The sequence below is a fragment of the Macrobrachium rosenbergii genome, chromosome 2 (assembly GCF_040412425.1).
Source record: "Macrobrachium rosenbergii isolate ZJJX-2024 chromosome 2, ASM4041242v1, whole genome shotgun sequence".
Classification (NCBI taxonomy): Eukaryota; Metazoa; Arthropoda; class Malacostraca; order Decapoda; family Palaemonidae; genus Macrobrachium; species Macrobrachium rosenbergii.
Window position 1 is genome coordinate 70,920,994 of NC_089742.1, and position 26,856 is coordinate 70,947,849.

Genomic DNA, 26,856 nt, shown 5'->3' on the forward strand with positions numbered 1-26,856 from the left:
GAGGAGAAGGAAGTCATCATTGTTGTCTTCATTTTTTGTCTGTGTTGGCAAGTAATGTTGCCTCCTCTCCTTCTTCCAAAGCTAGCAAGTAGAGGAAGAGGAAGGTTACCTCGTTCTCCCACAGGAAGTCTCGTTGAGCTTCCAGTGGCTGGCCCTCTTTTTGCAGAAAGGGCTGACAGTCTCCTGCAAGCACGAGTACCGCTGCTTCTGTTGCCTAGCGCACAAGTACCCACGGTACTCTGCTCCTGTTTCCGAGCACACGGGTGCAACGGCTACCTGGGGTTCTTCAGATCCCCAGTGTACTGGTACTGGCCCCGGCAGGCCTCCTTCCTGGGCTTTCAGTACCAGCCCTGGTCTTTTGCTAGCAGTACCACTGCTCCCATTGCTGAGCGCACTTATACAACCACTGCCTGGGGTTCTTTGCCCCCCAGTGTACCAATACTGGCCCCAGTGGCCCACCTGACAAGGCCATGGGTACTGGGCCTGGTAGCCCATCTACTGGGGTCAGCAAGGGTCCCTGGTCTACGGATCTGGTCTCAGCCACCAATGAAAGCCAGTGAGAAAAGGTGAGCAGAGAGCGTGCAGGTGCTCCCTCACCCCTCTCCTGCACTTCAAGAGAATGGCCCATGGGTCCCGAGATGGTGGTTTGGCGAGATGGTCACTCAGGCAAGGCAAGAAGAGGTCCCTTGCTCAGTCGTCTTTTCTTGTAGAAGCCTTAGCTTATAAGTAGATTGAAGCACACTTGCAGGACAGCCCCAGCTCATGCTCGCCTGAGCGGGACCACTCTCCCCAACCCAGGTGGACCTTGTCACCACTGGTTAACGACCACCCGTGGCCTTGCTTACCTGCTGGGGCAAGGGTGCTTGTGATCTCTCACTTGTTCCCTACTTTTTAGAATTTTTTTCCGGGAGACGAGAGCTGGACAGGCCTGGGGCTTGGGACCATGAACATTCTCATTCCCATCACGGCCCATTACATGGAGGCCTACATTTCTGGTCCGGTCCTCAGAATAGACAGGATGTAAACCAAATGATTAAGAGATCGGCAGGGGCTCTGGTTAGTGTTTCTCTCCTACAGAGTTGCAAAGGCCTGTTGTAGAGATCATTAGAATAGTACATCATTTTAACCTCTAACGCCGAGCCTCTATTTACAAAAGTGCCTGTCGTATGCCGGCAGCGTTCGGGAGTTAGCGCCAAAGCGGAAAAAAAGTTTTTTTCAAAAAATCACAGCACGCTTAGTTTTTAAGATTAAGAGTTCATTTTTGGCTCTTTGTTTTAGTCATTGCCTGAAGTTTAGTATGCAACCATCAGAAAGGAAAAAAAATATCATTATCATATATAAATATTGAAATATATGACAGCGCAAAAAAAAAATTTCATATATAATTGTATACAAATCGCGCTGTGAGCAAAACGGTTAAAGCTAACGAGTTATTTTTTTTTTTTGTATTGTACACTAAATTGCAATGATTTTGGTATATAACAAATTGTAAAACGATCAAAGCAACACAGAGAAAATATTATCACAAAATGATGCATGAATTCGTAATGCGCGGACATAAAAAAAATTTTTTTTTCAAAAATTCACCATATATTGAAATATTTTGCTAGAGACTTTCCGTTTGTTGCAAAATGAAGGTAATTGATTGAATATTACTAGAATGTAAGTGTTTTAGTTTACAATGCAGTTTTCGACCATTTCGGTTGAGTTAAAGTTGACCGAACGTAGAATTTTTCCTATTTATCGTGATTTATATGAAAATATTTCAAAACTGATAAAAGCTACAACCATGAGTTATTTTTTGTTGTATTCTACATGAAATTGCACACATCTCCATATATAAAACTTTATGTAACGACTAAAATAAAATGGTGCAAACATTACGACAAAGTGACGAAAGAATTTCTGAGATGTTCGGCCGAGTTACTGCGCGGACATAAGGAAAAAGTTTTTTCAAAAATTCACCATAAATCGAAATATTGTGCTCGAGACTTCCAGTTTGTTGCAAAATGAAGGTACATGATTGAATATTACTAGAATGTAAGAGTTTTAGCTTACAATTGTGTTTTTCGATCATATCGGTCGAGTTAAAGTTGACCGAAGGTTGAAATTTTGGCAGTTATCGTGATTTATATGAAAATATTTCAAAACTGATAAAAGATACAACCACGAGTTATTTTCTGTTGTATTCTACATGAAATTGCGCACATTTTTTATATAAAACTTTATGTAACGACTAATATAAAATGGTGCAAACATTACAACAAAGTGACGAAAGAATTTCTAAGATGTTCGGCAGAGTTACCGCGCGCAGACGTAAGGGAAAATTTTTTTTAAAAATTCACCATAAATTGAAATATTGTGCTAGAGACTTCCAATTTGTTGCAAAATGAAGGTACATGACTGAATATTACTAGAATGTAAGAGTTTTAGCTTACAATTGCATTTTTCGACCATTTCGGTCGAGTTAAAGTTGACCGAAGGTTGAAATTTTGGCAGTTATCGTGATTTATATGGAAATATTTCAAAACTGATAAAAGCTAAAACCATGAGTTGTTTTCTGTTGTATTCTACATGAAATTGTGCACATTTTCATATATAAAACTTTATGTAACGACTAATATAAACCGGTGCAAACATTACGACAAAGTGACGAAAGAATTTTTGAGATGTTCGGCAGAGTTACCGCGCACGGACGTAAGGGAAAAGTTTTTTCAAAAATTCACCATAAATCGAAATATTGTGCTAGAGACTTCCAATTTGTTGCAAAATGAAGGTACATGACTGAATATTACTAGAATGTAAGATTGTTAGCTTACAATTGCATTTTCTGGGTTTCTCGACCTGTGTCAGCCGGTGAAATAACCTTTCAGCACTTATTTCTAGGTAAAGCTATTGCGAAATATACCAGAGAAAAGCTAAAAAGCTAAGCCGGAGTTACTACCCCCGGTGCGAGCTCCATGGTATGGAGTCGTGTATGAGAAAGGGTGAGATTGTCACAATCACAGGCCTCCGCCCTGTAAACCTTCCCAATGTCAAAAGTCCTATAGAGTGAGGTGCCGTTACATACCCCCGCACCACTCGCGGAATGTAAACAAGCCGGCGTCACCCTCATTCCACTTATAGCATGCGTCCGCTATTGTTGTGCTTCTATTCGTGTGCGCTTTTGTTGAACTCTTCAAGCAATGGCATCTTCATTGGATTCTTCACCTAAGTTGAGTACCATCTCTGTGTATTATTTTGGGTGGTTGAGGTGTTTTATTTCCCCCTAGTTAAATAATTAGGAGGATTTATTGCCAGTCTCATCCCCATCGCCCGACGCCATGTGACCTTATGTCGGCTCGGGACTAGGTCGGGGCTTATTTCCCTTCCTTTTTTCCTATTGTACCCTTTTGTTTATTATATATATATATATTCAATTGGGTTTTATATTTTTATCACCCTTCTCTGGGGGAAGTCTCTATTATTGTCGTTTAGGCTTCGAGTTTTACCTCTCGGGCCTATCCGCCTTTATCCCTTGTTATATGTGTTATAATTTGGACATTTGCTTCCTCCAGGGTTGGGATGTTTTGTTTGAGATGGTACGTTTATGCTTATTTTGCTTATTTTTAGCCAAGCGCACGGATGTCTTTGATATTTACAGATATTAACTGAGAAATTTTATCTGGGAGGTCGGCCATTTTCCCTCCGCGCTCATATCGCGTGGGGCTTGGTCTTCCTTTCTACATATGCGCTTATGATTATTTAGATCATTATTATTTTGCCTAGGCTAAGTTAACTGTAAGTTGGTGGAGTAGATACTTCTCCTGGGTTTCCTTCCCCAGCCCCCAGCTGGGTAAGGCTAGCCTAGGCTATGGCTTGGCGGTCTCCTACTGGCTAGGAGAGAGCTCAGTGTGTAGGGGGATTCATGTTGGATTCCCGTTATGTGGCGTTGGTTGGTGAGTTGGGCTGACGCTTTTCCCTCTCCCTATTTCGGCCTTTCCGTTTAGTCTTTACAGTACTAAAATAGTTAAGCTGGAATAACGAGGGTCCCTCGTGTTGCTTTCTCCTTCCGAGCCACATCTTCGGGTTATTCTCCACTTCATGTTTTACCCCTCCTACCACATCCTCTCGCCTATCGCCTTTCCCCTCCACCCTCTCCCACCCTTGGTTAGCTTTCATTTATATGTTATCTTACCAAGGCCGAGATTTATCCTTTCCTTTCGCCATAGCCTATATCCCCTCCTCTGCATTGATTGGCTGTTCTCTCACACCTGACCTTATCCGGTCATTCCTTTGAGACCACAGTAGGGGACCGGGGGTGCTCCCACACCCATGTTTCTCATCCCTTTCTTTGCTTTGTCCTTGAGTGTTCCCTGTCTTCCTCTCTCTCAGTATCGTTCGTACATGTTCGTCCGATCGTAGGGAGGGAGTAGGTTCTCATGGCGCCCGGGGTGTGTCTACCCACTCCCTGGTCGCTACCTGAGTCCCACACTCATAGCCTATATTATCCCCTCCCCTTCTTGTGTCAGTACGCGTCTTTTCCCATCCGAGATAGTTCTTCGAACACACCTCGGGTGGGGAGAATTGTGTTCTAGTTGCCAGTTGGAGCCTCCCACCTGACTGTCTTCTGTCGTTCACACGGTATGACACTTATATTTGTCCTCTTCAAGTACACCTATTCCCAGTATCTTCTCTCCACCAGCTATTTATCTTGGTGTTTTTCTCTGCTAAGTGGCCGGATGTCCTTGTCTCCCCCACTCCGGTGGGGATGGTGTTTGGTCGGACGGTGTTCACTACACCTCCTCCGCCGTCACCGTTTTGAAGTACAGGACTCCCTCCGGCTCCAAGTGGAAAAGTACACCTTATAGTTAATCTTTCCCTAGTCGCAGATGTTTTTTGTTCATTTCACATATATACATATATTTTATATTGTATTTTTACTTATTGATACCTACCCTTGGCTCCGGATTAACTCTGGCGGCCCCCATTGGGTGTTATTACATATTCCAGTAGGCCCGTTAACCTCCCGGTTTACTCCGGCGGGACCTGTCCGGATATGGTTTTATATATATATATATATATGTGTGTATTTATTTGATATTGTAATTAACTATCCTTTTGGGACCTTTCCCGTCGCTCCGGATTAACTCCGGCGGTCCCTCTAGGTAGTTAATCATGTCGTTCCAGTAGCCCCTTTTTTCCCCGGTTAACTCCGGCGGGACCTACTTGGATAACTACTATTCTAAGACACTACTCCGGCAAACTACTCCGGCAGTCTTATTAACATACTCATTTATCGTTCAACTTACAGATGGTGCGTTGTCAGGAGCAGGGGTGCACCGCTGTGCTGAACCAGGCCAGCGGGCATGAAGTCTGCAGGTCCCACTCCAGCTGCGCAGTCCACGTGGGGGACCTGACTGTTTGGCACCCAGACGGTTGTGAAGTGTGCTACGCTCTATACGAGCAGGTTCTAGATGAGTCAGTAAGAAAATCTTCCACTCCCGATTCACGTTTAACCTCAGTTTTGTCCTTGATGGATAATTGCAACATATTCTCCTTTTAGGAGGATCAGTCACCTGTCTTTCTTCCCCCTTTCAGATTGACCGCAGCTCCCGGGACTCCGCCTTATCGACCCTTAAGTCCTGGGTCGGCGGCTTCGGGAGGAACGTTGGGGCAGGGAAACCCTACATCCTCTGCAAGGAAGTCTGCAACGTTCTCTTCCCCGGCGCCTGGATCTCGGCTTCGGTTGCGGATGAGATAGCCGCCCCCTTAATCGCCGGGATCCGGGAGATGACGCAGCCCTCCCAAGAAGAAGTCGCTGCATGCGTATTGTTGCGGAAGACGTTGCGGCCTCAACCTCAATCTGGAACCCATGAATGTGGACTTGGAACAGCCAGGTAAAGGGGGTAAGTGAGGCAGGTGACCTTCTATTCAGTTCTCCCTCTTCTACTGCTTCTTCCTTCAGAGGATTTGTGAAATCCTCTTGCCTTATGGACGGTGCAAGGTCTACCGTCCCTAAGGTGAAATCTGTTAAGAAAAAGACCTTGAAATCCCAGAAAGTCCGCTCCGAGGTTCCCTCGAAGACGTCACGGCCCCCTAGCCCCGTGCCGTCTACGAGCAAGGCCTCTACTTCTGGGAAGGGAGCACGGTCAAAGCACAGTAAGGAGACTCCCACCCCTCCTTCCTTTGACGCGGAAGCGTTTGCTGAGCTTCTTATGAAGCAGTTTGACAAGAGGGTTGACGACAAGCTGTCGCAATTCTCGAATCAGCTGTCTTCTTCGAACGCTTCGATGCTCTCCTTATCAGAGGAGGTGAAGTCACAGAGGACTTTGATCTCCGGGTTTATGAGTGGCGGAGCGGCCAACAAACCCTTCTCCGTCCCAGATACTTCCAACCTGCCCCCTTTCGATAAAGGGAACCCCTGGCGCCTGACCCTTTTTGCTCCCCAGCATGAGGGTACCCTCACTATTGAGGGTTTAGGCACTCGCAGGTTGGAGGAACTGGAATTCTTCCCTCCCAGCCTGAAATCTCCTTACGCAGGTTATGCCAGGCTTACGGAGGAGGCATGGATTCGGTCCGATAAGGTCCCAAAGGAGACGGTCATCTTCCTGAGGGACCAGGCCCAATCAGCCCTACTACGGACCTTGTCGGAGTGGCAGGCGGAGAATACAAAGCTCACTCTGGCAAAAGGTGCATTTACCATGTTCTCTCTGGGGAAGCCCTCCCACTCCATGCACCTCTAAAGTCGCCTCCTCACCAACCAAGCTTGCGTGGAGGGCAAACCAGTTCCTCATCTCCGGAGATAGATCCCACATCTCTAGTCTTACCCGGAGATTCCCAGTATTGGGCGGCAACCCCGATACCTTTACGGTTACCCGGCTGGACCTTGACTGCGCCTCTAACCTCTTTAGTGAGCAACTCCCCAGAATCCCAGAGTCGCTCCTGAAGGCCGAAGCAGACGCTAAGGACAGACTTAGTAGGTCCTTAAACTCGTTGACTTTGGCAGAGGCGACGTCAGTGGTATACTGCGAGGATCCTCTTTTCCAGGTGTTGACGAAATCTCTCCTGGGAAGTTTCCAACAGGACCTCTATGATTTCGTAAAGGCCCGATTGAACTGCCGGAAGCACATCTTTTCGGCAGCTTCCATCCGTCATGAGCCTAACAGGCTCATAAAAAGCTCCATCTGGGGAGCTAACCTGTTCCCTCAGGAAGAGGTTGACGCAGTCCTAGCAGAGGCAACTAGGGCCAACCAGAGTCTCCGCTCCCGTTGGGGTTTGTCCTCCAAGAGGAAGCAATCGGAGCCCGCCGGAACTCACCCTAAACAGGGGAAGAAGTTCAAGAAATTCAAGCGGCTCCCGACTCAGACTGTACTGCAGGCTGTCCAGGTCCCCGGCCCTGGACATCCTCAACTTCCCAACCTCAACCACAACCTCAGTATGTGCTGGTTCAACCAGCCCATCAACCTCTCGCTGCCCCTTCTTACGTATCCTCCCAGCTTATAATGCCTCTTATGAAAGCCAGGAGCATTTCAATCAATCCAAAATGCAAAAGGAACGAGAGCTAGAGGGTACTTCAGAGGTAGAGGTTCATCCCGCTCCTCCTCCAAAGGAAGAGGAGGCAGAGGATCTAGAGGAGGCAGGCCCTCTCCCGCACAGTGAGATATCTCAGGTAGGCGGGAGGTTGTACCATTTTCGGGACCAGTGGAGCTTCAGTCCCTGGGCCCAGAGCATAGTCTCCAAGGGATTGGGGTGGAGTTGGAGCAGAAGTCCTCCCCCCCCCGATCAGGTTCCATCAATCACCCTCCAAGGCTCTGAAGGACTTTGTGAAAGATCTGTTAATAAAGAGGGCAATAAAGAAAGCGAGACATCTGAAATTTCAGGGCAGACTATTCAGCGTTCCAAAGAAAGGTTCCAGTCAACGAAGAGTAATTCTAGACTTGTCCCGTCTAAATTCCTACATTCAATGCGACAAGTTTCGAATGCTTACAATCTCGCAGGTTCGGACCCTACTTCCCCATGGAGCCGTAACCACCTCTATAGATCTTTCAGACGCCTATTATCACGTTCCGATTGCGAGAAGGTTCTCTCCTTATCTGGGGTTCAGACTAGGAAATCAAGCATACTCATTCAGAGTCATGCCATTCGGTCTCAATATAGCTCCCAGAATCTTCACCAAACTGGCGGATACGGTAGTTCAACAACTCCGGTCTCAAGGGATCATGCTAGCCGCATACCTAGACGATTGGATCGTTTGGGCGTCCAACGTCGACGAATGCCGGAGAGCGACAGCCACAGTAATCGGCTTTCTAGAATCACTGGGCTTTCAGATAAACAGGGAGAAATCCCCCTAGTGCCTGAGAGTCGCTTTCAGTGGTTAGGAATCCAGTGGGACCTGGGTACACACAGACTATCCCTTCCGCCGCCAAACGGAGAGAAATAGCGAAAGCAACCAGACAATTTCTCAAGAACAAGAAAGCTTCCCATCGTACCCAAGAAAGAGTCTTAGGTTCTCTTCAGTTTGCTTCAGTGACAGATCTTCTTTTGAAATCCAAACTGAAAGATGTAAACAGGGTATGGCGGAGCCGAGCCAATGTCAGGTTCAGAGACAAAGTATCTCTGATTCCACCGATTCTGAAGAAGAGACTCCGCCTTGGACGTCCGTCAAGAGTTTATCGAAGTCAGTGCCCTTCAGTTCCCTCCGCCATCCCTAGTGATTCACACCGACGCTTCCCTAAGCGGGTGGGGAGGATACTCCCAACACAAGAAGGTGCAAGGGACTTGGTCTACCATGTTCCGCCAGTTTCATATCAATGTTCTGGAAGCCATGGCAGTCTTTCTAACCCTGAAGAAACTGCGCCCGAACAATTGGATTCATATAAGATTGGTTCTCGACAGCGCAGTAGTAGTGCACTGTTTGAACAGAGTAGGTTCCAAGTCGAGTCGGATCACCCAAGTTATGATAGCAATATTCTCTCTAGCAAACAAACACCAGTGGCATCTGTCTGCTACCCACCTTGCAGGGGTCCGGAATGTCATTGCAGATTCCCTATCCAGGACAACTCCGCTGGAGTCGGAATGGTCCCTGGACAAAACTTCCTTCAGGTGGATTTGCAACCAAGTTCCGGGTCTCGAAGTAGACCTCTTTGCAACAGAATGCAACCACAAACTACCTTGCTATGTGGCTCCCAACCTGGACCCTCTAGCTCACTCCACAGATGCAATGTCCATAGATTGGAACAAGTGGAAAAGAATCTACCTCTTCCCCCCAGTAAACCTGTTATTGAAAGTCCTTCACAAACTCAGGACATTCAAGGGCCAAGTAGCCTTAGTAGCTCCAAATTGGCCGAAGAGCAACTGGTTTCCACTTCTTCTAGAGCTGAAGCTTCGTGTTTGAAAATTCCCAACCCAAACTGACGCAAATAGTACAAACTCAGACTGTGTCAGCTTCCTCAAGAATTCAGAATGCCCTAGCTTTGTGGATTTCATGAAGTTTGCTGCTCAAAGGGATGCTAATATCGACCCTATTAACACTTTGTTCCTAGAATCAGATAAAAGGGATTCCACTCTTAGAATGTTCCTAGAATCAGATAAAAGGGATTCCACTCTTAGACAATACGACTCAGCAGTCAAGAAATTGGCAGTCTTTTTAAAAGAATCTGAAGCTACAGTAATGACCACTAACTTAGCCATTTCATTTTTTAGGTCATTGTTTGAAAAAGGTCTGGCCCCTAGTACTATTACTACAGCAAAGTCAGCCTTGAAAAAGATATTTTTGCACGGGTTTAAGATTAACTTAACAGACTCCTATTTTTCGTCTATCCCTAAAGCCTGTGCTCGTTTGAGACCAGTAACCCGCCCACAGTCGGTTTCCTGGTTCTTAAATGATGTCCTTAAGTTAGCTTCAGAAATAGATAATCATTATTGTTCTTTCACTAACTTATTAAGGAAGACCTTATTTTTGATTAGCTTAGCTTCAGGTGCTCGAATTTCTGAACTGGCTGCCTTGTCTAGAGAACCCAATCATCTTGATTTCCTTCCATCAGGTGAAGTGTTACTAGCTCCTCACCCTAAGTTCCTAGCTAAAAATGAAGATCCTCAAGATAGGTGGTCCCCTGGAAGATCATCCTCCCCCACAGGACCTGTCTTTATGCCCAGTCTTTACCCTGAAAGCCTTCTTAGACAGGACCTCACACATAACTTCCCTTTATTTGTAAGGGAAGGGGAGGAACCATTTCTTTGAAAGCCATTAGACAACAGATCCTATATTTCATTAAACATGCAAACCCAGATTCAGTCCCAAAAGTGCATGACATCAGGGCAGTGGCCACCTCCACTAACTATTTTCATTATATGAATTTTGAGGATCTGTCAAAATACACAGGGTGGAAATCCCCTGTAGTTTTTAAACGCCACTACCTGAAATCACTAGAAGCTCTCAAATTCTCTACAGTGGCGGCAGGGAACATAGTTCCCCCCCCCTGTTTGATTCTTTCTGTACTCTCAGTCACTCTCCTCCCTCCTACCTGCCTCATTTATTCCCCCTTTGTCATCTCCAGGTCAGGCATGCTTCACAGCCTTCTCCTGACCATGACATGAATTTATCCTGCTCATTGTTTACTTTATATACATGTATTGTTTTGTATTGTTTTGTGGAACACAGTTTCCTTACACTAGTTTTAAGTATATGTTTAGTACTTAAGTTTGTAATTTTTAGTACTCTTATCCAATTAGGATTATGTATTCATGTATAATTATGTTATTTTAAAACTAAGTATATTATGATGTCATCATTATGTCTTAATGCCATTCTTACTACTAGGATATTAAAACTCTTGCAGACATTTAGTTTTATTACTTTCCTCTACAAGTCTACTTTTGTTTCAGAATGGTATTTTGATTTCTCTGTTATTATTTCACCGGCTGACACAGGTCGAGAAACCCAGAAAAAGGATTTTAACAGAGGAAAAATCTATTTCTGGGGAGAGACCTGTGTCACCCGGTGACCCCCCCATGTTTCCTTCTTTCCCCCCCTGGTAAAATACCATTCCAGTGTGGGGTGCTAATGTGGAATGTGGGTGACGCCGGCTTGTTTACAGTCCGCGAGTGGTGCGGGGGTATGTAACGGCACCTCACTCTGTAGGACTTTTGACATTGGGAAGGTTTACAGGGCGGAGGCCTGTGATTGTGACAATCTCACCCTTTCTCATACACGACTCCATACCATGGAGCTCGCACCGGGGGTAGTAACTCCGGCTTAGCTTTTTAGCTTTTCTCTGGTATATTTAGCAATAGCTTTACCTAGAAATAAGTGCTGAAAGGTTATTTCACCGGGTGACACAGGTCTCTCCCCAGAAATAGATTTTTCCTCTGTCAAAATCCTTTTTTCGACCATTTCGGTCGAGTCAAAGTTGACCGAAGGTTGAAATTTTGGCATTTATCGTGATTTATATGGAAATATTTCAAAACTGATAGAAGCTACAACCATGAGTTATTTTCTGTTGTATTCTACATGAAATTGCACACATTTCCATATATAATACTTTATGTAACAACTAATATAAACCGGTGCAAACATTATGACAAAATGACCAAAGAATTTCTGAAATTTTCGGCCGAGTTACCGCGCGGACGTAAAGAAAGTTTTTTTAAAAATTCACCATAAATCGAAATATTGTGCTAGAGACTTCCAATTTGTTGCAAAATGAAGGTAAATGATTGAATGTTACTAGAATGTAAGAGTTTTAGCTTACAATTGCATTTTTCGACCATTTCGGTTGAGTCAAAGTTGACCGAAGGTTGAAATTTTTTGTAGTCGACGTACGGTACGTCCACTCGGCACCAAACAGACAATTATTTTAGTCGACGTACGATACGTCCAGTCAGCACCCAACAGACAATTATTTTAGTCGACGTACGATACGTCCAGTTGGTGTTTAAGGGTTAATGATCTCTAGGAAGAGACATTATTTTTTCTTGCTCTGTGCTTCCCTGGGCAAGAGAATTTTCCGCCCCAGCCATTTATGCAAGGCACTTCCTCCATCTTTAGCTCACCAGAAGAAATATCAGAGAGATCATCGCTGTCTATTAGGTTGATAAGGACTTGACTCGTGTGTCCCAGTCTGTCACTAGAATGTCTCTGTGCAGAGGGAGTCTATCGCAGATGGAGGTAATGGCACCGGAATTGACTGCCAGAGCAGTATTCTAGTCAGTCTCGTAGATCAATCTTTGGGTCTGTTATTGGCTAAGAGCATTTTTTTTCTTAGGCTTCCATACACCCGAGAGAGCGCAGCCCTCAAGAGACTGTTACTCTGAGAGGTAGTGATATTGTCTTCTTCCCCCAATAGACATCAAACCTGTGGGGGCCGAGGTTTGTTGGTTCCGAGTCGGCTTTGACGCTCAGGAATGGAACAGTTCTGGGATCCTCCATACCCGCCCTTGCTGGAGGGAGAGGGAGGCCGCGGTGGACAGACTTTGGCATGTTCACCAGGGAGTGGCTAAGATCTTGAAGTCTTTGTGTGGCACTGAGAGAGAAAATCCCAGACTTCCATAACCCTTTGTAGAGGTACCCAGACTGCTTCTATCCCGGTAGAAGACGAAGGGCACTGGGGGGGGTGCAGCAGATCTCCATGATTGCTGACAATGGGGATGGGTGCCTGTTGAGCCATTGGACAAGCTTGGCAGTGACATGGAGGAGAAGCACGGGTATCGGATGCCAGTCAGGTATGGTTCGGCTACCCGTAAAGTCTTTGTCATCCCTCACCCTCTTTCCAGTCTGGTTCCAATTGTTTGTTTCCAGCTTGCGGAATGACCTCGCCTTGTGGGAAGAGGTGAATGCAACGCTTCTGGAAGGCGCTGTGGGAGTGTTCTACCCCTCTTCCCAGTGAACCAGTTTGTTTGCCAGAACCAATCCTAGATGGAGTACAGTTGACCCCTGGTATTTGCTGGGGTTAGGGACCACAACCTCCTGCAAATAGCTAAAATTTGCAAATATTTGAGACCTCCTCTAAAAATGCATATAACTGCCTATTTTAATAGTTCAAACACCAAATATACCGTAGTCTCCCCTCTAAAACTGCTTATAACTGCCTATTTAAATTCAAACACCAAATAAACCTTAAACTATCATCTTAAAACACTCTATCATTTCAGTCATCTTACAACATTACCCTTAACCCTTAGTGGACGGATTGAGCTTCAGTGTGAAGTAAAACAGGTTTGGGGAGGTGGACGGATTGCGCTTCAGTGTGAAGCAGAATTACGCACCACTGCTATGGTAATAATGATTCGAAACAAAGGTGCCAATACTTCTATATGCTATAAATTCACTAATGGCAACTTTTATACATACTGAGAGTTAAGCCAGTATCAGTAATGCTTGTGACTTCAAGGGTGAAGGTACTACATCTCTCTCTCTCACGAGTCTTTTTGTAAATTTGCTTGTAAAAATACGAAGGGGTTGCTGTTGTTTTTTGTTTTTGTCTTTTACGATAGTATGTCAGTTGTAATTGTAATTTTACAAAGAAAATTGCAAAGAAATATTAGAAAAAGCATGTAAAAGTAAAAAAAAGTTTCTGAATCTTCCTTCTTGTAAACTTACGTGAATATTTTACAACAAATATGCAAAAAATTTGTTACTGCTTTTATTTCTTATCTGTTTTGATATTGAGTGAGCAGTAATAATAAGTTTACAAAATCCAAAAAACTTATTAGAAAAAACATATATAAGTTGGTAAAATTTACGATTGTCTTGTAAATGAGGCCCCACAAGGGGTTGTACATAGTAATTTTCAACTTCTCGCGGAAGGTAGGGAAAATTTTTTAGGATTTTTTTATTTATACATTGTGAATGTATGTGTCATTCTCTTTCCATTGATGTGATTTTTTTATTTTGCCGACCTCAAAGTTTCCCCGGTCTGGGGTGCTGCACGTTGATAAATTATGCCGTCCCTTAAGGGTTAAAAATACATGGCTTCAGCTATGTGTGAACACTCCTACAACTGTTACTACAACTGTTACTTGTACCAAGGCAGCTAACATCCTAAAACACTTTAATATCATTTCGAAGTCATCTTACAACATTACCCCCTAAAAATATATGGCTTCAACTTATGTGTGAACATTCCTACAACTGTTACTCTTACCAAGGTGAAAACTAATCAAGTTACCCCTAAATTCAGGCATGCACATTTTCTTTCATACACTATTCAAGCCTTACCCGTTTTCTTTTAACGTAGATGGGGCAACATTGGTACGTAATTTGGCGAATATTTAAAAAATAATTTTATTGACATTTTGCAGTGTTTACATTATTATAAAAATGTATTTAGTGAAAAAAAAATAAAATTAAAATAATTAGTGAATATTTTAGATATGCTCTACAAACTTGAAGGCCCCTTCTAAAAACACTTATAACTGCCTATTTTAATAGTTCAGACACCAAACATACCTAAAACTATCATCCTAAAACACTTTAATATCATTTCAAAGTCATCCTGCAACATTACCCGTAAAAATATATGGCTTCAGCTACATGTGAACCCTCCTACAACTGTTACTCTTACCAAGGCAAAAACTAATCAAGTTACCCTTATATTCAGGCATGTACATTTTCTTTCATACAGTATTCAAGACTTACCCATTTTCTTTTAATATAGATAGAGGTAACATTGGTACATCATTTGGAGAATGTTTAAAAAAAAATTTACTGATTTGCTATGTTTACATTAATTAATATTAATATTTGAAAATTAGTAAGTCATTTTTTATCATAAAAAAATTATGCAAGTTTTTTATTCTGATTTAGTAAAACCAGCTTCTTTGTTTTAGCTTTAGTGCCAATTGGAGTAGTTCCAGTCTGTATTTGTAGATTTGTAAAGTATTCCTGTTTAGTTTGATGCATTTACTTTTGTCTCACAACCTGTTTTTTCATGATAAAACGATTAAATTTCAGGCATTAATTTTCCTCTGTACTCTATTCTTTGACAAACCTGGAATACATGCTAACTGTATGCATTTATCTGAGCCTGAGTACTCCATAAATATGGCGTTATGTTCCACAGAAAAATTTGCGAATAGGTGAATTCCAATCCTGAACCGCAAATAGTTGGGGGTCGACTGTAGTCCATTCTGTCCGCGATTCCATCAGAGAGGGTGACTTCTTGTGTTTGGAGGATTTGAGGAATGTGTATGCTCAATACCTACCCATCAGTCCTCCCGCAAGTATTTCCTCTTTACCCTTGATGGGAGACAGTGTTTTAGTTCAAAGCACTAGTTTCAGACTGGTAACCACTCATTGATGGTTCACTCAAATGTTTATTTTTTATCTCTACTTGAGGACCAACCCGCTCTGCAGTGGCGTGTCGTTCTGGGTTACCTGTCATTGCAGAATTGGGCCCTCAGGGGTGGCTTCACCTCTGCGCCCTTTAGCGGAGGTTGAAGGTAGATAGTTCTCTCGCCAGAGATTCACCTTTCTCTCATCTTCCTCTGTCGGAGGAAGTGAGGAGAGAGCTAGCTTGGTACAGTAGTTAGGCAACAGGAGCCTCTCTTTATGGGTGCCTTTGGGCACTCCCTCTCCTGAGGTGCTTGTTTTGTCGCACACATCTGCTAGGGATAGAGTGCACACCTGGAAGAATGTTCATTTCAGGTGTTTGGGACCAGAACAAGAGACACCACATCAGTGTCCTGAAACTCAGGGCAGCTTTTTTTTAGCCCAGCAAGAGTTTCAGGACTGAGTGTTGGGGCACTCCGTTGTGTTGAGGAGCAACAACACTACAGTAGTGGCATACATCATCAAGCAGGGAGGACTGGAGTCCTTCCAGCCACACAGGTTGATGGTGCTGGCATGTGAGTGGGCTGTAGCACACTCAGTAGAGCTGTCAGCCCAGGTATGTACTGGGTCTTGGAATGGGGTGGCAGACAAGCTCAGTTGCCAGAGCCTGGTGATAAGGATGGGGTCCCTACACCAAGACATTGCAGAGAGACTCTTCGAGTTATGGGGAGTCCCAGCCATGATCTCTCCATAACCAATATGACAGACATTACTGGAGTATAGCTCATTTATTCTGGGCCATGGTTTGCGATGGAGGACATTTTTCCAGCACCCAGGGGACATTTTAGAGGTTCACGCCTTCCTCTGTTTTTTTGTCTGATTCGTTAGGTGATCAACAGGCCTCTGATCTCCCTGAATTTTGGTTTGACTCTGGTGGCTCCCAGTGGCCACACGCCAAGTGGTTCCCAGGCTTGCTGGCTCTGTTTTTCGAGAGAGATTCCCCCATGACACAGCCTTCTGTGCCAGCTGCACATTGAGAGGTATCACCAGGCAGTGGAGGTGATGCCACTTCACACTTGGAGACTATCCAGCATCTCTTATGAGTGAGAAGGTTGCTTCTTGGCACACAACAGGATATCTGGATACTTGCGGAATATTCAGCGGCTGTGTGCCAGGAGAAATGAACCGCTTGTATAGTTGGTGTAGTCGACAGAGTATCATCCCTTGGCCAAGTTCTTTGGTTGAAGGAAATAGATCTCTTGTCCCTGCGAGGGATCATTATACTTCAGAGAAGTTTCGAACAGTCTTGCCCATCCAGGGAACTCAGGCCCTCGAGCGGGATTGCGGTTCTCATCATAAGGAGCCTGGCTTGGACTCTGTACGAGCTATTGAGAGAGTCATCAGACAAACTTCTGACTCTAAGACTGTTTTATTTTTTTTGCTTTCTTAGCTTTAATGTGAAAGAGAACTTGAAAAAGAAACTTATTTAGTGGGCTGAGATTGATGGTGGTCCACCAATGATAATTGACTGAAAGTCTCCAAAATCATTTACATCCCCTTGTCACATGCTTGGCTATAATATCTCACCTTTTCCTTTAAGGCCAAAACTTCATGGGGCATGAGAATTGAAGAGTTGGCATAGTTAAAAGTGGGGTCCTCATTTCTAGAAAAGGAAATGACCAGTTTTCTTCAAAGTTTTTACTACCCCTGGTTTTGTCCCTATCATCACCCTTGACCTTCAATATGTATAAAGCTCCCACTGGAGATAGACCTGACTGTTGGTAGGAGCAGGATTTGCCTCCTGTGTTGAGATCGTGGATGCAGCTTGGTCTTGCTTTGTCTTCCAGTCCAAAAGGAGAGCTGATGTCCTCTGTTAGAAAAAGACCTGGAAGAAGAGGTTTTGAAGGGAAGTCTAGGATGTACTCTTGATGTCCTGGGTTCTTGGCAGGTTCTGAGTAATTCTAACATGAGGGAGATTTTGAGCTATCCAAGTTCCTCTTGCCTGCCTGTTTAGTGGTAGAGTCTAGCTTCTTTGTAACCTCTATTCTATGGCTGTCAGGAAAGAAGTGGGGGTCCCCTGTGATCTGCAGATAGGAGATATTGAAAAAATAGTTTGGAAATATAGCGGGTTTTTAAAGTTTGTGGTGTCGTCCTTCTTGAGAATAGTGTTGGCAAGGTGATAGCAGTCACCCAGAGGTGGAGAATGGAGGTATTTGCAGGTGAGACAATCAGGCTTCAAACCTTGGTCAAGTTATTGGATGGCATCCCCTGCTGGTTAGCCATAACAAGCATCTCACAGAGAAACCTCTCCAAGTCAGTTTCTTCAAAGATGAACAGAAAAGATGGTGGCATGGAGGAGGTGGTATCTTGACAGGATCCTTAATTCCTACCAGAAGCTGAACATCTGGAAGGATGAAGAATGTTTATATAGATGCAATGGGGAGCAGATCAGCAATGTTAGTGGAAAGAACAATGGCAGCAGGAGGGTGGCAGGAGCTGGAAAGTCAAACAGAGAGGGCCAAATGTGGAATGGTTATGTGGACTTAGGTCTGTGTAGTCTGTGTAGAGATAATTAAAGAACCATCAGGTATAGAGCAATAGCAGCAGAATGATTAGAGAACAGAAGTCTTGAGAACATAAGAAAAAGGAGAAGACAAAGAATCTATTGGTGAAGTGCTGAGAAGAGATCATTGTTAAGCAAATTATCTCCTGTTTGACAAATAAGCAAACAAAGTAGCTGATGGCTCTTGTAGGCTAGAAATGAATAGAAACCAAAAACACTAACTAGGTCATAAATCCATTAAATACAGGTATTTATTTTTCTCTTTAACTATTCAAGTACTCAGCTATATACACAGAATTATTAGTAAAAATTTGAAAAAGAAAGTTACAAACTGCAGATAGCACCATTAGCTTCCATAGGTTTCTGTAGACAGGAACCTTAGCTCCAGCAGATCCCAAATCAGTGTATATTGGAATATTGGATCCTATAGTGACGCCTGATAACTTACAATCATTCATTCATTCCTCTAGTGAAGTGGTTGGAGAAATAGTAGTCTGACCCTGGCTCTAGTCAGAGGATTGTGATATGTCTATAGAATGAATTCCAGACACTTAAATTGGAAGCCCCATCAACTAGACTAACCTCTCTACTTGACTGAGGTGAGCGTGAGTGCACACTTCCTGTCTTATTTGAAACAGTCCTGAGTAGTGCACTGACAGGGTCAACATCTGGCTGTGTATGCTTCAAAACAGGCTTTGGCAGAGAAAGATGTAAGCAGTGAACTAGTAAAACTGCCAGTGGTCCCAGGAAGTGTGAATTTGTGGACTCTTACTTTCATGCCTCTGAAGGAGCACTGATGGGAACAAGGGGATCAGGGATAGAGCAAGAGCAGACTTGTGCAACAGAGATAGATTATGAGCAGACTCTTGCACTGATTCACCTGCGGTGCCCACAGCCACCTGACCCTGCTTACAGGTGCTGTCATTCATCAGAAGAGTGACACCTCTGAGAAGGCAGCCTTCTAGGTCTTATTCCTATATGTACTGTGATCCTGAGATGGATAAAACAAGCAGGAAGGTGAGGGGAGAGAGATGATTAAGAGAAAAAAGTAGAAGCATGGTGGTGTTTCTGTGATCACCTGTGACCTCAGGTCTTGAAAACTTCTCCCTTGTCTACCAAGGAGAGACAAAGCAGGCATCCCCTAAGGGACAAGAGCAGGACTTACCAGAGTAGCTAGAGCAGTAACAGCAGAAACTTCAGTGGTAAGTATGCAGACTGTCTTGGTCAGGAGAGACCAGAGCTAAGGGATAGAGTCCATTGAGATTGATATAGATAAAGAACTTTTGGCCAAAGCTAATTGTTCTAGGAAGGCATATAGGGAAGGATCCACCAGGATTCAAGAAGTAGTCCAAAATGCCTTCAGCAGCTCCTTTATCACCTGGGGATTATCATAGTCAGCAGTACAGAGGAAGAAGTGAGAACTGAAGCAGGAACAGTGAGGTTAGCAGGAACAGTTCCAGTGGGTCAGTCTAGTCCACATGCACCAAGCAAGGGGAGAACAGGTGGACACTGTCCCAGTTGTAAGAGTAAGGGACAAAGCAGGAACAGAATGGGGAAGAAGAGTTGAAAATGGTGGTGTTACCCTTCACACACCAATAGGACCCTCTTTGACTTCATTCTCAACTTGTAGATCTTTTACTGGGCAGGCGACCATAAGAGACACCAGGTGCATACACTTGACCTCTGCAGGCGATACAAAAGAATGATGGTCAATAGGTACAGGTAACACAATTCTAACACACCCAAGACATCTATGCAGCTAATTCTTTCTGAAAGAAGAATATAACATACAAAGAAGCTAGACTCCACCACTACACAGGCATGCAAGAGGAACTTGGATAGCTCCAAATCTCCCTGCCACTTGTTAACTTCTTTATTACCAAGCTGCAACAGCCAAACCAATATTCATTTAAGGTATACCCGTTTAAAAGATGATAGTTTGTGTTCTTGTAGGAATAAATGAAAGTAACAGCAAACCATTGTTGGGGGAAAACAGCAAGGGTGCTGACAGAAGAGCCTTGATTACCTCCAAATTAGCACTATAGTATTATCACAAATCTGTTGAATATTTCAGTAAATTAACAAATCAACAAAGTACACTAAGGAAATTAAGGAAATGAATGAAACTGAAAATTAGTGAAAAGCGACCCAGATACACAAGCAGGGGAAAAGTTAGCAGACACAAAACGAGTGTTCCTGTTCACTACCGGAGGCATGAAGGAGATTTAATTTGAGTGCTGATCACCACCTAGTAGTAGCAGCAGCAGCTTATCTTCATCTTTGTTTTTCTTCATCTATGTTTGAAGCATCTGAGAAAATTCATATATGTTTGAAGCATCTGAGAAATTTCATCTATGTTTGAAGCATCTGAGAAATTTGTGCTTGAAAGGCTTAGTAAACATGATAGGTTTGTAGGTGAAACAAGCAAAGCAATAACAAAATTACCAAATATTAGTGCATAGTAGCAAGGACAGTCAGATTACTTTTGCAGCTGTATATAATGAAAATCAGCCAAAGAGGTTAGTTAATAAAAATGTAACTTTGAGACTTAACTAAGCAATTTATGAGCTAGGTAGTGTAAACACATAACACTTAATAAGCAGTCACCAAATCTTGAGGAAAAATTCAAATATACACACAACTTTGGAAACACTGACACAGTCATTGGAATGTCACTGATGATGCAAAAAAGCATAATTCTCAGGAAAAGTAAATTATTTATTAAATACTATCAGTTAATCATCACCTTGAAGGTAGCAAACCAGAAGAAAACACTGGAAATGGAATCACCTGGCCTTTTAAGGTGCACAAGTTATACTGTACTTTATCACCTGGAGGAAACAAGTGAAATAGAATAAAAGAATAATGAATTAACAATGAAATAATATTTAGAATAGTACTGAAAAGTAGGGATTCTACCAAGGAATTGGGAGTACTGGACAGAATGGTTAACAGCTATGCAGACTTAAAAAAATATGTTAGGTGATTGATGCATACCTTTGGTTCCATGTGTCACATTTGTCCACAAACATCATTCTGCTTCATTCAGTTAGACTCAAGACAGAACAGGGGGACCTTTGAGATAGCACATGTGGACAAGTATCAGTAAATTATTTCATTAACTATGATGAGACTGTTTTGCAATTTTTAAAAGATTTTCATTCAGGTTTGTAAAAAAGATTAAACTAAGAAACCTTACTTTAATCTTTTTATATTTTGAAATATTTTTTCATCCTTCTTAATTAACATTGGTGATGCAAGGGTCAAAACATATTCCTAATTTAATATATGCATATTAGATTGCAGTATTAGATTGGATTTATTTTGGTATGATATTTATGGGAAAATAGTATTATGGTCTTTCAAATTAATGAATACTGTATCTTAATTCCAACTCAGATGTAGAAAGCAGTGTAGATCTTCCAGTGCTAATAGGATCAGGAATAACAAGAGAGAATGTCCATAAGTATATGAAAGCCCATGCCTTCATAGTTGGATCACACTTCAAAGAATTTGGAAGGTAATATTGTTTACTTCTTTTAGGTGAAAGTCTTCATCTGTTTTGTTTATTGAGGGATTTCATGCTAATCAATATTTAAGCAAGTGTAATTTCTGCAGTTAAGATGATAACTTCATCACAAGAATTTTTATTCTGTAAATACTGTACTATCTTAGTTGATTAGGTCCAGTTTTCTAGATGAAAAACTGGAGCCTGATTTAACCACTATAAAATTATTTTTCATCAGTGCAAACCATTGCATTTGAATATCTTCTTTAATTGCCATAAAACTGAGACCAGCTAATTGGCTGTTTCCCCTGTTATTTACTGGCTTTCTTGTTTGTACAAAAAAGAAAGAGGCAACTAATGATGCCAAACTTCAAGTCTAGGGTTAGGTTTAAATTATTGCATTCCTTGTAAATATTTGGCAAGTTTTAATAATTTTGTTGTTGGTAAATAGAAGTCTAAAGTAGCTTTCATTAATTTCAAAGTTAACTGTAGGTTTTGTTTATTTTACTTAAAGATTAGGTTTTAGAACAAGACATAAGCTTGCATCAAAAAGGGACACTCCAACTTTGTTGCTTTTTTTGCTCAGGATTAACAAACCAGATATGTAAGGGAGGACCTTGCTTGGGTCCTAGGTGAAAGGAACCCCCTCTTGGGAGTTCCCCTGAAATCCCCTCCTTAAGATGTTTCTGCTGTCAGTGGCATCAAAGGAGGGCTGGGGCACATACCTAACACTACTAGGCACGCAAGCTTTCAGCTATAGTCTGATGGGTCACACCACTGTGTTCATATACTGTAATGGCTTACATTAGCAAGCAGAGGGGACAGTTTCCCTAACCCCTGTCAGTTGGAGAAGCAGATACATGCATTGATGGTTCACTACACTATCAAGCTGTCAGCCAGGAAGAATCTTTTGGCAAAACAGCTTGGCAGCTGGAAACAGTTAGTTGGAAGGAAGGTTTTTGAGCTTTGTGGAACAACGATGATTGGCCTGTTTGCCACATGGCAAGACAGGAAACTCTTAGGGTTCTTTTCTCTTGTGCCAAATCCATGGTTGCCCCTGGAGGACACTTTCCATCACCTCTGGAAGAATGTGGACATCTTTGCTTATCCTTAATTCAGTCTGACCTGCTGAGTTATCAACTAAAGTGTTGATCACTTCAGGTCTCAGAATGGCCCAAGTAGCTCCTTGTTGGCCCCATGTTAAGTGGCTTTCCAATTTGCTAGCTCTCTTGGTTGGGGTATCCACAGATATTCCCTTGTCTTGCACTCCCCTCCATCAGACATGTTTAGAGGTACCACTCTATACTGACCCTTAACCTTCATTGTTGGTTATCAGGCAGCTCCTGTGAGGAAGAGGCTTTTCTTGCAAGATTGTGTGGATACCTGGGCACCGTCAAGGTCCTCTAATAACATGTACCAGAGAAAAAGTAAGCCCTCTTCGCTGATAGGTTTTGCAGAACGGGTCTCTACTTGGTTAGAGCACCTGTCCAGTGGATCAAGGACTCCCTCGACTACTTCCATTGAGACAATTCTCAGTCCCTTTGGTGAAAGGCTGTCACTCCTTTTTAAGCCAGGTCCTCTGACTGAAGGGAGTAGATATTTCTTCCACATCAAAGTTTTCTTTGCTCATTGCTCATGAGAAGCTTTGAATACTCTTCAGATTCTGGAGTGGGATGTGACTCTCATTCTTTGCAGCCTAACTCAGGCACTTTATGAGCCCTCCTTCCAGGATTATGAGGAGATTCTCTAGTGACAGTGCAGGCTGTTAGGTAATAATTTGGACCCAACCTTGTTTTGAGTACCTCTTTGTTGGTACTGGCAGGTGCAAAAAGGTTGTGTCCATGAGCACCCCCTCTTTCTGGCTTAATGAGGCAAACAAACAAGCTTGTGACTTATCCAGGAAAGGGGAGAGCTGAACAGTTTGAGGTGGTAGATGGTAGGAGTCTGGAGATACCTGACCACCCTTTGTCTTATTCCATCTGAGGAGAGGTGCCCACAAGTTCTTGGATACCTTCTCCGTAGGACGTGTGGTAGCAGCTCAACAAGTTGTTTCATATTCTCTTTCTTCCATCTTACTTTCCACCCTCTCCTGACAGTTGTTTCATAGTGCAACTGCAAGGTTTTCTTCCTTTTACATCTTTCAAACCTTTTTTCTGTCAACTTCCATTTCAGCGCTGAATGACAACATAGGTCCTAGCGGTTGATCTTTGGCCTAAATTCTATATTCTGTTTTGCTCTATCCAGGTTCCTCTCAGACAAAATGTATCTCATCTAAGGTGCTTGGAAGGCATAAGACTAGCTCTCTCTCATTTTTCTTCCTCTCCTTTCCTTCATCTGTGAGACAGAAGTGAAGCTCATTATGGGGTCAATCAGGCCCAGTTGCCCATGAGCTTTATAATAGTGTCTCCCTCCTCTATCCCTTTTAACAAGTTTGGCGGGGGATGGTGGCTGTAGAGCTATTATGTGGCCCTATCAATCTGGCATCCATTTGCCAGATTGTACAGGAGATCGCAGGAGTTATTGCTCCCTTGCTCACTATTGTGACTGAATGTGACATTTATGGGTGGAGATTCAACTTACAAGTTAACTGAAAATCTCTTGCATAAACGTTTGTTGGAAAGCATCTCTTACATAAAAGGCCATGATTTGTATTCCCTTTGGAACTGATCAAAAATTTTAAGAGTAATTTGTATTTGTTCCTACACGAATACAAACCCTCAGTCTTTACATATGGATAACTTTCCGGCCGTTAAACTTTTGCAGGGGAGTTATGATAACAGTTACCTGTGGTAGGGGCGGAAGTACTGCCCACCCAACTGGTGCGTATTCAATCTCTTTAGTTTACTTTTGGCCGCACTCTTGATGAGGCGTGCTTTTCTTCTCTGTCCTGCCGTTCGGCCTTTTTCCTCTTGTATATTTTTTGTTGTAATTTGATATATTGAAACGTTTGTGTATTTTGATGTATTAAGACATATAAATATATTTTATTTCTATGTTTTCAGTGATATATTTGCTTACTCATACTGCTTAGTAGGCCTAGCCGTGGAGTTTTGTTTCTCCCTTTATATCGTTGTTGTTGTTTCTCGACATCTTCTGCTAGGTGTGTTTAATTATTTTCCTTTTTAGACACACAGTGTTTGATTCAAACTACATAATTTCTGGGAATGTGGTAATGTTTTAGTCTTTCGGGTGTTGTGTAGATTGAGATGATCGAGACATTATGGGTTCGTATTGCAGCCGAAGGTTTCATGTGGGGATTCGTCTCACTCAACATAGCAAGTTTTCCTCCTCTCACTCAACACAAATGTTAATTTAATAGGTTCTACAATTGTGTTGGTCCCGACAACATGCTCAGGACCAGTCAGAATTGACCGTCTTGTCTCTTTTCCGTCTTGGGGGAGTGTGAGTCGTAACGCTCACTCCCTTCCCCTTAGATACAGATATTTCTTTCCTTTCTCTCAGGTTGGGAGGTTTCTTCCCTTCCTGAGGGGAAGGCTTATTATTTGTTTCTTTTCAGGCTCTACAATTTGGAACTTGTTTTGCTTCTGGACTTCCCTGTCGTCTTTCGCGACAGTTGTCAGCCCTGTTGCTCGCCATCTTAGATGGACTGCTTCTCCGATGTATCCTTAGCCAGCTTTGGTGGCTTCTCGTCTCCCTTCCATTGTTTTGTCATCTGAGGCCCTTCACTTTGGTTGCCCTTTTATCATATGTATGAAATAAACTTACAGGGTGTTTCGAAATTAGAGGCCCCCCCCCCCACAGCATAAACTAAAATTGATATGGACAAAAAGAAAAGTAATTCAGAACAGGTATTTATTTAAGTTTCTCTCTGGGTATTTAATATTTTTTGTGGCCTCCATCTGCCTGTACCACAGCTTGCATTCTTGAGGGGTATGATTTCAGCAAATTGCAAAAAAGCTGAGACTCAAACTCCATTTCCCTGAGCACTTCGGTCACCTCTCTTTGCAGGTCGTCGAGGCTTGGTATACCATCATAGTTCACACAATGTTTTCACACACATTAAGGTCAGGGGAGCTACCTGGAAATTCACTTGAGAAGAAATTGATACCACTGTTTCAAAGCAGCTCCTGTGTCTGAAGAGCCTTGAAACATGGTGCCTTATCATGCAAAAATGTGACTTCTTCAACAGATAACACATTTTCAGGATCTCTGAGGAAAGGAAATACTCCACCAGTAAGCACAGTTTCTCTGAAGTATTTGCCATTCCATGACTGTCCTTTTTCTTTGATGATCCACATTAACTGTTTGGCTGTGAAACAGAGAAAAATTCCCAAACATTCAGGAAATTTCACAACTTGGCGATAGCGCACGTCATCACTGATATCATCCAACTTTGCAGCCCAAATGATGTCATTTTTATGATTTGGCTTCCTGACTGTGTAAATGAAGAATTCATCTGTTGCGGCAACATGGAGAAAATCAGCCTCATCCCAATCTTTAAGAAATGAACCACAAAACCATGCACGGTCTTCTCTCTCTTGCTGAGTGATGTTGGGCTTGCTGATAACATGAAATGGCTTCATACCAGATTTTTTCAACTCACGATATACAGCACTATAACTTGTCTTCTTTCCCCTTTTTGTTTCTAGTTACGTAATGACTTTCTTGGTCTACCCACTACGTCAGCTATGATGTCTTTTGACTCCTGAGAGAGGACTTCAGGCCTTTCAAGATTCTCACTCTTTTCAAGATGACAGTCATATGGATTTTTGTTCCAGTTTCTTTTAACAAAGGATTCATTCTTTTAATGTATTTAGCTATCGAGGAACGTGAAATGAAGGATGCACCAGTATCCCTGGCTTCTGAAGGTTATAGCTTGGATTCGGTCAATCCATATGATTTCCTCCGCGTTGTTAGCCATGGCTGTATCTAACTCTGTCACTCAGTCTGAAAATACAAGAAATATAAAATAAAAAATAGCATAATAGAAACTTAAAATAATGTACTTGGAGATAGTCTATAACAGAAAACTTCATAACTTTCCATTTGTTCTGTGGAGGGGGGGCTCAAATTTCGAAACACCCAGTATATTATCTTCACAGTTTTGTTACAATATGATTAAATGTGCTCTTACATATAGTAATTCTGCTTTTGTAAGAGTTGTCTGTGCAGGTGACGTCACAGATGGGATTGTGATGTGATGGCTAGTTCTTATCACGTCATCAGCCAATTTCTTGGACATAGTTTAAGTCAATCGATGCAACCTTTCAAGAGAAGTACAACCTGTCTTCCACTATCTCAGACTTTGGGGTTTTTGGGAACTCTTCGCTGTTTCTTCACAAGTACGTGTGCTGTGGTGAGGCCCTCTGATTGCAGTGGAAGTCGAAGAAGAGAATCCGTTTCTCATCTTCGCCTTCTTCTATCGGTGCTCTCCCTTATCTACGGACATGGGTGTCTCTCAGACTCTGCAACTAGAGCACGGTTTTCCTTGAATACGGCAAGTTGAGGTAACCTGTGTCACTGATATTAGTTTCAGGAATACAGTAAACCCCCCGTATTCATGGGGGATGCATA

The 26,856-nt window shown here is 42.8% G+C and overlaps 1 protein-coding gene across 14 annotated transcripts in view; it reads left to right on the plus strand.

Moving 5' to 3' along the window:
• LOC136848194 (uncharacterized protein F13E9.13, mitochondrial) overlaps nt 1-26,856 on the plus strand; it is a 122,502-nt gene that overhangs the window by 73,835 nt on the left and 21,811 nt on the right. For 13 of the 14 annotated variants that reach the window (XM_067120516.1, XM_067120591.1, XM_067120561.1 and 10 more), the window contains one exon: nt 21,213-21,333. The exons of the other annotated variant lie outside the window; for it this stretch is intronic. In XM_067120516.1, the coding sequence (XP_066976617.1) occupies nt 21,213-21,333 (121 nt within the window). The remainder of the gene's footprint in view (nt 1-21,212; nt 21,334-26,856) is intronic. 14 annotated transcript variants of the gene reach the window in all.